We start from the raw sequence: 15,411 nt of genomic DNA on the forward strand, positions 1-15,411 counted from the left end.
AATCCTTTAACTAGCAGCCTTGGTGTTTCATTATGTGAATGTAGCATAAGTAACTATTTCTGTATTGTTGGCCATTGTCCCAGTTCCCAGATCTGCTCTTGCAAATCTGTGCTGCAGGCTTCCAGTTCGGGTGAGATGAGTGTCACACACCACAGACCTCTCCCCCGACTACAGCTAAGAACCCAGACAGGGTACATGGAGCAACCATCTGAGCAGTCGGCAAAATGAACCTCAGCAGGAGACTGGAGAAAGGAACCAGACCAAGTATAGGAGCAACGCCGCTGTGAGTTCTCTGTTTATGTTTCCTTTCTTATCCTCCTGCCTGAGCGTGAACCATGCAGCTCATATCCTGAAAGTATATGCTCAGCAGGGACCCTAAGAGCTCAGGATGCACAGAGAAAAGATGACCTCAGGGAAGAGGGAGGTCCGATTCCAGGACTTTTATTGGTTGTGTTTTCTTTCCCTCCCACCAGGTCTCCACAAGCCTCTGGACAGAAGTTGCATTTTTACCTGCAGCCGCCAGGCAACTCAGGAGAGTCCTTGCTGCCCTAAAGAGCTAGGGTCCCAGAGCTGGTCCCAGACCTGGGGGAACCTCCAGGGTTCCCAGACCTCGGGAGTTAGGTGGGCCGGGGAACGGATGACTATCACTGCATCTTCTTTCTCTCTTTGTCCTCTCTCTGCTTGGCCCTGGAAACAAACCCAACCACAGGAAGTAAATGGCAGACTGGGGAGAGAAAAGCCTCAGCTTGCAAAGCTTCCCAGCCAAAGGACCAGGAAGGGAGGGGGTGGAGGCTCTGAAAGCTGGGAGGCGATGTTTGGGGGGACGGACAAGCGGAAGCCCCTGGAGAAACGCACCCTAGACCACCGAGACTCGCACCCCAGCTGTGCGCACCTGACCAGAGCCCCTGAGGGAGCACCCACTTAGAGAGCTTTGGAGGAAGACCGCCGCCAGTCACAGGCCGACCCCTGGAGGGCGCACGCACGGCACTTCGGAGGAGCACCTGCAGGGCTCCAGAAAGCTGAGCCAGCGCACGTGGCAGCACAGCCCAGAAAGCCACCTCAGCACCTGAAGTCCCAACCTCAGCAGCTGGACTGCCTGCCATCAGAGAAACGGAAGTCTTAGTTACAGACCCTTCTGGCGAGGGGATAGCATTGCTTTGCAATGTTTGCGGTGTGTGTGTTCAACACGTAGAACTGAAATCCACCTCAAAATCGTACCGTGTGTAAAATTTGAGAAGTACTAAAGACAAGAAGATAAACGTTTCAAACTGTGCACTTTAAGTGGGTGCGGTTTATTTTACCAAATTACACCGCAGTAGAACCTGAGAAAGGGTGGGAGGGAAAAGTTTGAAGGGAGGTGGATATCCTGCCCACCCTCTTTCATAAATTCTTTGTCTCAGGTGGGAAACCTAGGGTTCGCTAAGACCCTCAATCGCAGAAGGCTCAGCCCTCACACGTGAACACAAACAGGTCCAGGGGCTGAAGGCAGGCGGCCCCCTAATGGGCCACTTTTGCATGAAGATTACTCTGAGTTGAAGGCCCTCAAAGACACCGCCAGCTCCAGAGAAACCCTTGCCCCTCCCTTAACTACATAGAGGATTCTCAGTTGCAGGGTCTTTGCAGAATAAGAGTCATTGCCAGGGATAAATTTTTAAAAAGATTTTTTTTATCATTTATTCATGAGAGACACACAGATAGAGGCAGAGACACAGGCAGAGGGAGAAGCGGGCTCCTCACAGAGAGCCAGATGCAGGACTCGATCCTCAGACCCGGAATCGCCTGAGCTGAAGGCACACACTCAACTGCTGAGCCACCCAGGCATCCCACCAGGGATAAATTGTATTCCTTCCCTTTGAAGTCTCGAACTCCCCACCCTCTTCTCTTAATTCAGGATGACATTCAGAGCCTATTATGCCTGACTGCCATGTCTATGTGGATTCCCTGCATGTATGCTATTAACTTTGAGTTTCTCCTGTTCATCTGTCTCATGTCAATTTGATTCTTGGTGCAGCTAGAAGGACCTTGAAGGGGACAGGAACTCTGGGGACTGGCCCACAGCACCTTCTCCTCCTCCTGCTGGCAAAGCCCTTGGCCGCTCCACCTCCTACCCCACTATCCCAACAAGGCCTTCTGAAGTGGTAGGTGGCAGGAAGAAGGCCGAATGGGCTTTATCTTAGGAAGGCTAGTCTGGTATGCGCTGGTGGAGAGGGTGGCCCTGGGCCCATGGACCAGATGTTGGGACAGATTGACTGGAGGAATGGAGATTACCAGAAATTGCATTTTGAGCACATCTGAGCTCACAGGGTAGACAGCTCTACAAAGGTTCCAGTAGCCAGTGGAGGTCCAGAACTGAGTTGGGGGATGGAGGTGGCAGGAAGTAAGTAGGTGTGCAGAGACTGGAGGTGGTGCTAGAGAGGGGAGCAGGGGCCCTCCCCGGAGAGAAGGCCATCAGGGCCAGATTCCAGGAGATGCTGAGGTGAAGAACCAGAGTAAAGAGAGGGGACACCTCATCACATCAGCTATACGCTCCCAAAAGACGGCACTCCTCTTCTCGTAATTAATGAAATTAGGAAGTAACTGAAGAGAAAAAATAAAACATAGATGAGAGAAACTATAAAAGATTAACTTAGAGAAGTACAAGGTAGGTTGCCTCTGAGCTCAGTTCCAGTCCCAGAGAGCAGGGGGCATTAGCTGAGCACCAGGGAGACAACCCAGGCAGGCAGGACATGAGGCTGCTCCGGATTCTGCTCCTTCTCGTCATCCAAGGTGAGTAGGGCAGGGGCTTCAGGACAGAGCACCTGCAGGGCTGGGGTGGGACACAGACAGAGTCTGTCCCAGGGGAAATGGCAGGGCCTTTCACACATCCAGACATTTATTTGTGAAATTTTTTTAAGTTTTGTTACTTGACAGGTACTAAGTTAGGTATTGAGGAAACAAAATAAAAATAAATAACACAAACAGTATCTGTTTTCTAGGGCACTGCTTGACAACCCTGGCAGATGTTTGGAGAGACAGATGATGGATGGATGCATGCATGCATGGATGGATGCGTGGATGGATGGGTAGATGGTGGATAGAGGCATACATGGGCACATATATACACACATATGTAACTGTGTGAATTCTTGAGAAATGTTGAGGGAGCACAGAAACCCAAGCTCCAGCTGATACCCACTCAGTTAAGATGAGGTTCAGACACCTGGATCATTTAAAGGCCTGCACAACTGCTCTTGACTTGTAGCTAGAGCCGAGATCCTCTCTGCTGAAGAGCTCGGTTACAGGGAGGAAGACAGGCAGCAAAACCTGGGGTGACAGGCTCTCTGGAGAGGTGCTCAACCCCACGCACCAGGCTGCCTGAAGCTCTGCTCTGGATGAGCCAAAGACCAAACCCTCATCCAGTGTCATAAGTGCAGCAACGGAGACAGGGACAAAGTGCTTTGGTGGCACCGGGATGATCCAGTTGGCTGCAGAAGCGGAGACACCGTAGAAGAGACATTGTTTGATCTGAGCCTTGAGTGCATGACTATAAGGGCCTGGTTTCTTCAAGCAGAGGAGAGAACATTCCAGGCCGAGGCATCAGCTTGTACAAATATATGGAGACACAGAAGAGCAAGGTGTGTAGTAAAAAAAAAAAAAATGTAATCACTGTGTGAGTGTGTATGCATGTTTGTTGTATGTGTGAGTGTGTGTTTAGTTCTGAGCCATGTGTGGATTCAGAGGGTGAGGTATTTTAGGTGGTTGGGGGTAGAGTGTCGGAGTGGTTGGGGAGCAGATCCCGCTGTCTCAACAGCTCTGGGAATCAAAAGTACACCTACGACTGCAGTATGGGCTCTGGCTTGCTGGGAAGAGGTGTCAGCAGAGGGCAAGGGAGGGGGTGGGTGGTCAGTAAGTAGGATGGGGAGTGAGCACAGGACCCTGCGTTGGGCAGTTAGGAGGCCCAAGGGGACATCAGAAAGAGGGGACAGCAAAAGACATACTGTAGGGGATGAAGGGACAGGTGGGATGTGGTGATTACACAGAGGGCAGAGGCTCCTGGCTGGTCTTCAGGGCGGTGCCAGGTACCCCAGCCATGCCTGGGACCAACCCTGGGCTCAAGGGAGGAGGAGATGAATGCTGGGTTTCTGTTTTCTAGGCCACTTCTCCATCTCCCAGGAGGCGACGGTTAGAGGCACAGAGGGGGGCACATTGACGGCATACTGTGAGTATAGTCCAGGATGGGAATCCTACAAGAAGTGGTGGTGCCGCGGAAAGTACTGGAATTCCTGCAGAATGCTTGTTAAAACCACTGGGTCAGAGCAACTGGTGAAGAAGGGCCGTGCGTCCATCCAGGACAATCACAGTCGCCACACTATCACCATGACCTTGGAGAATCTCTGGTATGATGATGCAGACATCTACTGGTGTGGGATTGAGAGAACCGGCTCTGACCTGGGGTACAAATTTTCCATGGTTGTCGACCCAGGTAGGCACTACTCCCTGCTGTGTTCTGGGGCCCTGGTACCCACCCACGGAGGAGCCAGGACTGTTCCTCTCTCTCCCCTGATGATGGAGAGGAGTCTCTAAACTTGCCTGAACTGTGTGTGTGTGTGTCCATGTGCGAGTGTGTATGAGGGGGCACCATGAGTCTGGGAAAGACTGGAAGAAAGGGCGAACTCCCACATCTGCACATCTCCATCTGCTCTCCCAGAAGCAGTAGTGAAGGACAAACTCAGCTAGGACAGGCGTGTCCAGGGAAGGCAGCTTCTCTTCTCCCAGTCTGTCCACCCCCTTGCAGCTCCAGCTGAGTGGAGGCAAGCAGTGAGGAGTGGGGTGTTAGAAGGCTGTGGTCCTGTCAGTCTTAGCTATGGGACAAAAGACCTTCTCCCTGTCCCCTCCTGCTTCCCCTCCCTCCTCTGGCCACATAAGCAAAGCAGCAGGGGAGGGATTCTGATATCATTTCTGGGAGAAGGAAAGGCAGGCTCCACCAGGTGCGAGGACCCCCTCTCCGGCTGCCTCTGAATCTTGGAGGGTATGTTGAACTCCACCCCAGCTGCCCCAGAGGCACTAAGGGCCCCCCAGAGACAGGCCTGGAAAGGGAGTCATGCTGTAGCTCACACCCCACAGCTCTGCCTCTGGACCCTTCAGTCTTCTCTCCAACATACAGACACACAGCCATGCAGACAATAGGTAGGTAATACATCTACTTTATAAAGCAGAAAAAAGTCTCTACAAACTTAGTATATGTAAATATGGTGCGCAAATGTCTGCAGTGGAGAGATACGCTGGTGTAGAATGTTCCAGAGATTTACTGAAAAAGACAACAAAGGTGGTGGATGCGTGCAAAAAGTCAGGAGGACCTGGTGCGAGAGATTTAAGCCTGGACCCTCCAACCGGACAAACTTTATTGTCAGACCTATTGAAATAAGGAAGCAGGCCCTGGGGAGGCAGGGAGGACCCGAGGGGACATAGGGGCTGCAGGTACTGGGTGGCTGCAGGAAACAGGGGAACCCTGGGCCAGCCGCTCTGGGTCACATCACTTCAGGGCAGGTGGCACACAGCCTGCCTCAGGTAAGGCTGAGACTCAGAAAGGAGCTGGCCTGGCTGATGGAAACTCCAGGCATGGGAACATGGTTCTGACGTGCTCAGCTGTGCCAGACAGGACACTGAGATTGAGCTGAGTGCAATTGCCACAGAGCTCCCCACCCTCCATGCCTCCCATGGTGGTGAACTGATGTTTCTCTGCAAGTGAAGTAATAGAAGGTTTGGGATGAGAAACCAAAAAGACACAAGACCAGACCAACATGGGTAAACACTGATGCTAAGGCAGAAGCTTTATCCCTGAGGGTGGGGAGAGGTGATGGCCCTGGGGAGCCACCTGCATCACTCTCACACCATGCTCTGCTCTGTGCGTTTAGCACCAGATCCAACAGACTTTCCCACAACTGTGCCAAGACCCACAATTGCAAGTCATACCTTGCTTCCGTCTACCCAGGGCCTCACCAGCAGTCAGCCCGTGATCAACCCTGGCAGCAGGTGAGCAGAGCTGGACCCCAGCAGACCTTTCCCCCTGTTGCCCTGTGACCACTCCCCTCGGGGCACTCTGTCAGGGACCCCTTGGACACTCTGAGGTTTCCTGGCAGGGGAGAATCAGCATCGTCTGCCCTGGGCCCCCTCATTTATGCCTCTGAGTACTTAAAGAGCTCCCCACTCCCCAGGAAGAACCTAACAAAGTTCTTCAGCTGGGCGGCAGGAGAGAAGGCTCTGGTCTCCTTCTGACCTGCCTCCCAACTCACAAGGACCCCAAAAAGGTGTAGGTGGTTCCAGCCTCAACTACATCAGAAGGGAACTGCTCTGTGTTCCTTTTCTGTGGCTGCTGAGACAAATCACCACCTACCTGGTGGCAAAAGACAAACCAGTTTGATGATGTAAGGCTTTAGAGAGCAGAGGTCTGACATGAGGCTCCCTGGGCTAAAGTGAAGGTGCTGGCAGGGCTGGCTCTTCTGGAGGCTCTAAGGGAGAAGCACTTCCTTGTCTTTTCCAGCTTCTAGAGACCCCTGGGCCACCAGGCTCGGGGTCCCTTCTGTCCTCACAGCCAGCAGTGGTGGTCAAGTCCTCCTCATGCAGCATTATTGTGACACTGGCTCTCCCCTGTTCTATCACTTATACACACACAGCTGATGACATAAGGTCCACCTGGATAGCCCAGGATAATCTCCCCATCTCTAGGTCAGCTGGTTGGGAATCTTAACTGCATCTCATCATGCACTCCCCCTTGCCATGTAACCTACCACATTCACAGCTCTGGGGATTAGGACATCTCTGAGGGGGGTGTTACTCCACTCACACACAGTCAAGGGTGGGTATCTGCTCTATGGTTCCAGCCCTCCCCTCCCCAAGTGCTAGGGAAATGCTGGGAAGGAGTGGGAAGCTGGGATTCCTGCTTTCTCATATTCCCAACATGGGAAGAGGCTGGGCCATCGACCTGAACCCCTCCCCACCAAGAGTCACCCAATAAACAATCAATTCACTCATTCATCAAAGGGCAAACACTTCCCCAGTTTCACCCCATCAGAGACTGGGTGAAGGTACACCCCTCCCTGGGTCCCACCATCCATATCTCCCTCCATCAGCTCCCATCCAGTTCCAGTCCTACTTTCTTCCTGTCTCGAGTCCCCTATTCCTTGAGCCTGGCCCCTCAGGCAGTGTGTTCAGTATCCCTCTAAATAGGGGAGGCACTTGGCTCATGCTATGAAACCAACTGTGTCCTACTGGTGATGTTTGGAGACCAGTTGTTCTGTTGAGTGGGGAGCGGAGGATGCAGAACTTTTAGGAAACCAAAGAACATAGGAGAAGCCTGTGGGGTGGAGAGATGGGACAGCAGCTCCACAGGGAGTGGAATTTGTGAAAAGAGCACAGTGACTTAAAGGATACTTTGAGGAAGTGCAAAGCAGCATGCACTCTCTCCAGAACACCACCTGTGAAATCCACATGACCCGTCACGCTCAAGGCAGGTAGAAGGACAGAGCAAGGTGACCTACACAGGTCCTGACCCTGCTGGGGGAGGAGGGGATGAGGCCGAGGTGAAGGGGTCAGACTCTTGGACACTGAGAGGGACCACCAGGGGGACTCATGTAAGCAAGGGCCATTGTCCTCCTAGATCCCACGTCCACTAAACAGGATGTAAGAGAGAGTACACCTCATATGTGCTACCACATGGGGGTCAGAGCTGAGAGTGGCCCCTACCAGGAGAACCCAGAAGGTAAATATCCAGATAAACAAGGGTCAGGAAATTTCTTCCCTTCAAATTGGGAATATTAGTTTTGAGCTTCAAAGTTGAGCAGAACTGACCCAAAGTGGGACAGAAGTAGAATGAGAAAGACAGACCAAGAAAAGCCTTGGGCGTGGCTGGCCTGCAGGTGAGGTGGAGGGGAATTGTGGGGGAGCAGCCATAAAGCAGGATGAAATCAGGGGCCATGGGTGCTGGACCCCAGGCTAAGCCTGCAGGGAAGCCCCTATAGATTGAGCCTTGGGCAGCACGTCTGTGCCCTCAGAGGGGCTTCCCTGGCAGGGACCAAGGCTGCCTGCCTGCAGCTCTGAGCTCAGGAGTCAGGTCAGGGAGGAAGGGGTTGGGCTGCCCCTGAAGAGGGAGCTCACACCTGTCACCGTGTTCCCTGCACAGGGTCCTGCTCTGCAACCTCAGCTTTGTGCTCTTGACCTCTGTGAAGGGGTCTTTGCTTGGATTCCTGCTGTGTACTGTGATGTGGCGTCAGGGGACCCAGGGGAAGAATAGAGTCAGCCTGAGCAGGAGAACCACAGCTCCCACTCACGATACTCCCACACCCTCTGACTTCTGAGCAAGGAATGGGCAGAGGTTGCATTTCCAAGAGAAATGAGGGTCCCTGTTAGGTGGGGACTTCTCTTGTGCTGACCCCAGGAATAAACTCTGGGTCCCTCTCTGCTCTGCACAGGTCGGGGACCCTGGTCTCTTCCGTAGCAGCCCAGAATCCTCCAGCGTGGATCCTCCTGGTGCCACTCTTCCTTGGGACCCTGCAGTGGCTCTGCCAAGGATAACGGCCTCTTACATCATTCAGGACTCTGGCCAATGATGGCTTTTACAATTCCAGACCAACCAGGAACCATAAAACTGGAATTAAATCCCAAAGCCCCCGAGTGTTCCAATGGCCAGAGACCCCTTATGGGCCAGGTGTACAGAGGTTGCCCATTCCACCTGCTGCTGATTCGGTGCCTCCTGCAGAAAGAATGCCTGAATGTTAAAGATTGCAGACAGGTGGACCATCCCCGACTCTCATCCCATCTGTTTGCTCCATACATTTCCTATTAAATCTATGACTTACCCGGGCTCTTTTGAGATTATTTTGTTGGGACAGTATTTCAATGCTTTATATGTGAGAGGACAACCCATCCATTGCAGCGAGTCCCATGTGACTCTAAACCCAATGTGACTATAAATTTGTCAAAACTCATTGAAGTTACTTTTTCCCCATGTAAGGAATAAGTGTTCTATGGCAAGGAGCTTTGAGACAATATAAGTATCCCTGTGTCCTTTTATCTACATCGGTGGTCTCCAAGGACAAGGGACGCACAGAGTGGTCTCAAGAATAGTTCATTTCTGTCCCTCCTTGGTCCCTTGGCCTCCCTGGTCCTTCAGGCACAGGGCTCCAGGGACATTTTGGACTTCTCCAACCAGATGGGACCAATGAGGGGCTCAGATCTGTCCCCTTCACACCTGTGATGCTGTCCACACTCCAGCTCTGACCCAGCATCACCCACTCCTGGGATTTACCTAACTTTTGGCCTTTCCATTCTCCCATCTCCCAGGTGAGCAAAGGCCAGCCCGGGATGCGGGGCTCTCCACTCACACATTAAACACTAACCACACAAGCCTTTTTCATTTTTAATTTTCAGAAATATAACATATCTCCTCTCAATAAAACTGTGGGATCTATGGAGTTTTTTCTCTTCCACTTCACATCCTTCCTGAACTCTGGGTGCTCTTTTTTTGTATCCACATTTTATTTTGAGCCATTTTTGAGGAACTGTATCTCTTTCCTGAGCTCCTTCTTTTAGTGAGGTCGTGTTGTCTGTAATTTCTCTGCAACTGAGTAGACTTTTCTGACCCCCTGTTCTGTGTCCTGGACTATTTCATCTGAAGCAAACTCCCCGGCTGTCTTTTGCTGGTGCTCTGTTCCTCTCCTTGAGCCCATTTGTTAGGAAAGGCGCTAGTGGGTTTTTGACCAGAGCTTTTCTTTGACGAGGTGGGGGCATTGCGGAAGTGGATTGAGGGGGCAGGGGAGCTTTCTGCTGCAGCGGGGAGCACCTCCGCCACATGCTGACACCTGCAGCCCACATGGTTCTGGGTCGCCCGTTAGGAAAGGGCAAGACCTCAAGCCCAGCAGCCTGCGTGTTACCACATGGGAGCTCCTGCCCAGCTGTCCCCGCCACAGAGCTGAGTCACACAGGGGCTCTTGGCAGCAGCCAGCAACTCCTCACAGCCCACCAGGCCCACGGCAGAGGCAGCACGTTCCTCTTACCATCTTGCTTGACCTTAGAACAGATAGAGCCCAAATGGTCCAGGTATCTATGCTTAGATTTTCCTTATGGAATAAAACAGTGATCACTTTGTCATGTCACAGATTCTGTGTCAGGAATCCCAGTGGATTGAGATAGAGATGTCCTATCTCTGCTCTGTCACGTCTGAGGCCTCAGTTGGAAGATCAGTTGGGGAGGTGGTGACTCAAATGGCTGAGTGCTGCTGTCATCTGGAAGCTTCTTTGCCCATGCACCTGGAACATGAGCCCGGGTGACCCAACACTAAACTCAGTCTTGATCGTTGATCCCAAATCCTCCAGGTAGCCTCTCCATGTGGCCTCCAGGTTCTGACTGGGAGAGTCCCCAGGGCCAGCATTTAGAGAATCTGAAGAAGGAGCTACAGGGTTTCTTCTGGCCAGGCCTTGGAAGTCACACAGAGTCACTGTCACCATGCTCTATCCGTGCCTTCCAATGGAGACAAACGTTGGTTCTTGGAGGGTAAAAAAACGATACTCTTTTCATATACAAAACATAGATGTTCAATTAGTACATGAATCAATCAATTTATTTATAAATTTAGAGAATGTGGACATATATAGTATATCTTCAGTATTAAAATTTCACAGCAAGTGGGAGGGTGTGCTTCTAGGGAAAGAAAATGAGTAAATAGGCTCCTTAGGAGGATAATTATAGCAGCAGCCACAGCCTACCCAGACTCAAGGGGAGGGGACCTAACCCCCAGATCTTAATGAAAGTAGTGTTAAGAAATTTGCAGTCCCATGTTAGAATTGCCACGTGGAAGAAACTTTTTTTAAGATGTATTTATTTATTTGAGACAGAGAGAGAGAGAGAGAGAGAGAGCCCATATGAGCACCGCTGAGTGGCAGTAGGGGAGGGAGAAGAGAAGCGGACCCCACTGAGTGGGGAGCCCCATGTGGGGCTGGATTCCAGGACCCTGAGATCATGACCTGAGCTGAAACCAAGCATCAGACACACAGCCCACTGAGTCATCCAGGCACCCTTGGAAGAATCTTAATCTAGTGCTTTCATTCATGTTAAAGAACAAGATGCCTGGGAGAGCTGAGGACCCCAGCCCCAGTCAGAAGGCTAGGGAACAGACGTGGATCTGCCCTAGAGCCAGCCTGAGGCCGGCCCCCATGGCGTCCCTGCAAATCCATCTGTGTGCTTGAAAGGTCAGTTCCCAGGCCTGTTGGGGGCACCATATGGCCCCAAGTGTAAATACCAGACGGACACACGAAGTTCTGCAATTTCTCTGCTTTACTCACAGATCACAGACTGTAGGCATGAATTGCATGAAGTTACAAATATGCTTTGTTTCAGTCACAATATTTTTTCTTTTTTTGCATATTTTTTATCAGAATTTGATTTGCCAACATATAGTATAACACCCAGTGCTCATCTCGTCAAATGCCCCCCTCAGTGCCCATCACCCAATCACTCCATCCCCCCTCCCCCCTCCCCTTTCCACTACCCCTTGTTCATAATATTTTTTAAATGGAGTTTGTTGCCTACATGTAAATATGAGCAATCTCACTTCTGGTTTCTCTTTTTCAAAGCAGAAATGCCAGAAAACAGCAGGTCTTACATGGCCACCAGAGTAGTTAAGACCTTCCAGCAGCTCCAGTTAAGACCTTAAGAACTTCCAGGACACCATTAAAGCACACAGATTAGAAAGGAAGAAATAAAATTATCTCTTTGTGCAGATGACACACTTGTCTAGAAAATCCCAAGGAATCTATGGAAAATCCCAAGGAATCTAATGCTAGAACTAATAAATGAGTTTAACAAGTCACAGGATAAAAGACAACACACACAAACACACATATACACACATAAACACACACACACAATCCTTTTTCTATCCTAGTAACCAGCATGCAAAAAATGAATTGAAACACACAGTGCTATTCACATTAGCTCAACAAGAAGATACACCCAGGTATAAATCTAACAGAACCCGTGCAGCATCCATATACTACAATTTGCAAAACACCGGTGACCAAAGCTAAGGAATATTAAAATAAATTGCAGGAGGTACCACGACTACAAAATGGAAGAATCGACATCACAAAGATGTCATTTTCCCCAATAATGATCTATATGTTTAACATGATTCCTATTAAAATCCCAGCAAGATCATTTTGGTAGATAAAGACAAGCTTACTTTAAAATTTGTAGGGAAAGGTGAAGAAACTAGAACACTTAAAAAAATAATTTTGAAAAGAATAAAGTGCATCACAAGCTTCTCTCTTGCCCACCATTGTGTTTCCGACATTAGCCTGTGTGTGTTTTATTACATGGTCGGTATGTGTGTCTTTGGTTGAATTTCTCCTTCAAGGGAGTCCTGGGTCAGTCCCAGCTCTTTTCGAGGTGCTATCAGTGGCCCTGCCCTTGCAGAAGCTGCGCCAGGGCTCAGGTCCCATACATGGCAGGCCTGCCTGAGAAAGCAGCGCTCAGGACCTCGGAGTATTTTCTGGAAACTGGCGTCACTAGCTCAGGAAAAGCTTGGGCCTGGCACACTTCCAGAACCGACCCATTGACAAGCATTCAAAACCAACCAAATCTTTTCTGGGGACATGTGTCAACACCTGGGATACATAAACACCTATTCACAAAGGGGGGTTATGTAATAAGTGGCTGTTGTATTATATTAAAAAAAGATGATGACCTTGGAAAGAGGTATTAGAAGAAGAGCAATGACCTTGGAAATAAACGTATTTCTCTTTGAACCTTGGCTGCCTTTTATGAACTGATCTACGGTAAAGAATTTGCATCTCTCTGCATCTTGGTCTCTTGTTTTCATAAGATTGTGATAAGAATTGGATTAGATTACAGGGAAAGCCAGGTAGTACAGTGGTTAGCCCAATTAGGATCAGCTGTCTGCCCCCCTCCCCCTGGTTATGCTGGTGCATAAGACAGTATTCCTGAGTTTCAACAATGGTGGCCATGATGATTCCAAGTGGTCGAGTTCTGTAGGGCTCAGAACGCACTCCCCTATGGGAAGCATCTTACCATTAACTCCTCCTCCTGTTCGTCTGGGCAAGGATTCTCCATGCTCACCTCCTCCCCTCTTCGCTTGTATCCTCATCTCTTCCCTTCCCATCACCAGCCTTGCCCCACACCATTGTCACCCTGACCTGCCCAGCCCCGCTCACCTGGGACGCAGAGGAGCAGCAGAGCCGATGGCAGCCACATGGTCCCGTCCCTCTGCTGTCTCTCCAGCTGCAGCTGGAACACTCCTCACCCAGGGGCCGCTCAGTCTGTCTCCCTCCTCTGCTTTTCTTGGCATTTCTCTGCTTCCTTCTTCAGCCTCTTGGTTCTGTTCTCAGAGTTGCTCAGAAAATGGGGGAAGTGAGGGGCTGAGGGCATCGTGTAGTCAGCTGAGGATTCACTAAAGTTCATCCTCAGAAACACATCTCAATGCACAGATCTTTTTTCTGTTTCCCATGAAGAGGATGCCCTCATCGTGACTTCACCTGTAGCTGGCACCCACCTGCCATGCAGCTGGGTGGTCATAGCTGACTTCCAGCTAGATTTTCCCAGCAAGCCTCCACCCTGCCTCCCATCTCTGAATAGCAAATGTCCTGTGGCTGGCGTGGCTGGCATGAGTGGTCCTGAGCAGAACAGGCATGACAAAGCCTTCTCTGGACAAGACCAGCTGCTATTTGCAGGGTCCAGTGCAAAATGAAAATACCTTTGTCCCAGAATTACCAATGATTTCCAGATGTTGACAAAGGAGCACTAAATCAAGCCCTTCTGAGAGGCCCCCAGTGGGACTGCAGAGGTGCACCCCCATGAAGCCAGCCCTGTCTGTGGCTGTTGCTGGAGCAGAATGTGAAGATGAGTACCCCTCGGGGTACGCTCTGCTCTTCTCAGCCCCCAGCCCTGAATCTGCTCCTGACCAGGCCTCAATCCTTACCTTTAACCTGTGTGGTTAAATGAGCCCCAAGATTCTCAAGGCTACAAATTTTCAGTATATCATATGAGAACTCAGTTGCACTTGGCCAGAAATGTGCCCAATGACATGAAACAGCCAGGGAGGACTTAAAAGGCAGATGCAAATGTGGAATGTCTTATCCAAGACCCCAGATTCAGGTAAACAGAAAAGTCTACAATTCTGGGGTCTTGTGGTCAAGAATCTCTTAGCTGGATGTTTCAGTAAGTAAATTGTCTGCTTGTTCATTTTTGCTGTACTGGGAGCCCTCATATATTCTGAGGTCTGTGAGTGGCATCTATGCCAAGCCCCTAGCACCGCCTTGCCCCCAGCGTCACCCTCCATGGGCTTTGATGTCTACACTGAGCCACCTCCCATGTGGATGCCCTTGCCACTCTTCTTGGGTCTTTCCACACCAGCCTGGACTGAGCCTTGGTGGGAAGGACTTCCACACCTTGCTCTGATCCTGACCCCCAACCCCAGCAACCCCTCACTGGGACTTAATCCACACTTTGCCTGGACACCAAGCCCCTACATTACCATCTTCCTTTTAACAACACACTTAAATTCTCTATTGACTCAGTGCCCTACAGATAAAGATTTTGCATCTCACCTATGTCTACTCTCCTCATCCCATTCCTGATTTTGTGAGCATAGTGTTCTTTGCACCTATTGATATTTATAGTCTTTTCTGTAATACTTCCCATCATTGCTTAGGGGTTTTTCTAATTTAAAACATATTCACTGCTGACCATAGCTTCTCTTTTTTCACTATTTAACTTCCCTCTGTTGACAAAATTTTATCATGATGTGGATCTTCTATTTTTAAATTGCTCATGGGTGCTGTATTTCATAAGACCTTGCATGCCTAAGACTGTTAGTCAGAATATTCCCAGAATATTCTCATTTGCTCAGAGCATGTAGATTTTCCTTCACCGTCTTCTGGGATGGGGTGTGGTTATCACGTCTGAGGCTAGCCTACTTCCGTCTCACACAACGTGCTCCTTCTGGTATGATCTTCTGATTGGGTCATTATTCCTGATACCAGCCATTCGATTCTGTCTTTATCCTAGAGGTTCTGTAACTTCTTAGTATCCTGGGTGTGGATCATCTGTACAGTCCTTTCACCATGTAAACTCTCAGTTACAGCCTGAAAGAGCTCTAGTTTCTAATCCAAATCAGTTGTGTTTTACTTTTGGCTTCCTTTTTCTCCTCTAAGGAAATAGCCAGCAAACATTTGTGCCATCACCTCTTTGTGTCCTGTACCTACATCTGCCTCTCCACACTTTGTATATTCTGTTTATTTAAACGTCCCTTTATGAAATTGCCAAAAGAAACTACATCGGTGCATTGCAGGCACATTTATCATGGGGTTTTGGGTTCATTCCCCTGTTTCTTCCTGGCAATGATGTGTCTTTCTCCACTGC

The 15,411-nt window shown here is 50.0% G+C and overlaps 2 protein-coding genes and 1 long non-coding RNA gene across 3 annotated transcripts in view; 2 read left to right on the forward strand and 1 right to left on the reverse strand.

The window, feature by feature from the left end:
• LOC140607102 (protein CD300H-like) overlaps positions 1 to 13,400 on the reverse strand; it is a 28,780-nt gene extending 15,380 nt beyond the window's left edge. The window contains exon 1 of the mRNA XM_072781470.1: positions 13,206 to 13,400. Coding sequence (XP_072637571.1) covers positions 13,206 to 13,245 — 40 coding nt within the window. The 5' untranslated portion in view covers positions 13,246 to 13,400. The remainder of the gene's footprint in view (positions 1 to 13,205) is intronic.
• On the forward strand, positions 100 to 1,281 carry LOC140607104 (uncharacterized). Its single transcript, XR_012009266.1, has 2 exons — positions 100 to 283; positions 474 to 1,281. It is a non-coding gene; the product is annotated as an uncharacterized lncRNA (long non-coding RNA).
• On the forward strand, positions 1,999 to 8,839 carry LOC140607101 (CMRF35-like molecule 1). The gene is made up of 4 exons (XM_072781468.1): positions 1,999 to 2,766; positions 4,133 to 4,462; positions 5,895 to 6,012; positions 8,448 to 8,839. The coding sequence occupies exons 1-4, from the start codon at positions 2,727 to 2,729 to the stop codon at positions 8,548 to 8,550; spliced, it is 591 nt and encodes a 196-aa protein (XP_072637569.1). The 5' UTR covers positions 1,999 to 2,726; the 3' UTR covers positions 8,551 to 8,839.
• Positions 13,401 to 15,411: the final 2,011 nt, after the last annotated feature.

The sequence above is a fragment of the Canis lupus genome, chromosome 16, assembly GCF_048164855.1.
Source record: "Canis lupus baileyi chromosome 16, mCanLup2.hap1, whole genome shotgun sequence".
NCBI lineage: Eukaryota > Metazoa > Chordata > Mammalia > Carnivora > Canidae > Canis > Canis lupus.

Bases quoted from the DNA above. Each gene is read 5' to 3' on its own strand.
- LOC140607101 (XM_072781468.1), top strand. From the start codon at position 2,727: ATGAGGCTGCTCCGGATTCTGCTCCTTCTCGTCATCCAAG. The intron at 2,767-4,132 runs GTGAGTAGGGCA...TCTGTTTTCTAG, and splicing joins GCTCCTTCTCGTCATCCAAG to GCCACTTCTCCATCTCCCAG. The intron at 4,463-5,894 runs GTAGGCACTACT...CTGTGCGTTTAG, and splicing joins TTCCATGGTTGTCGACCCAG to CACCAGATCCAACAGACTTT.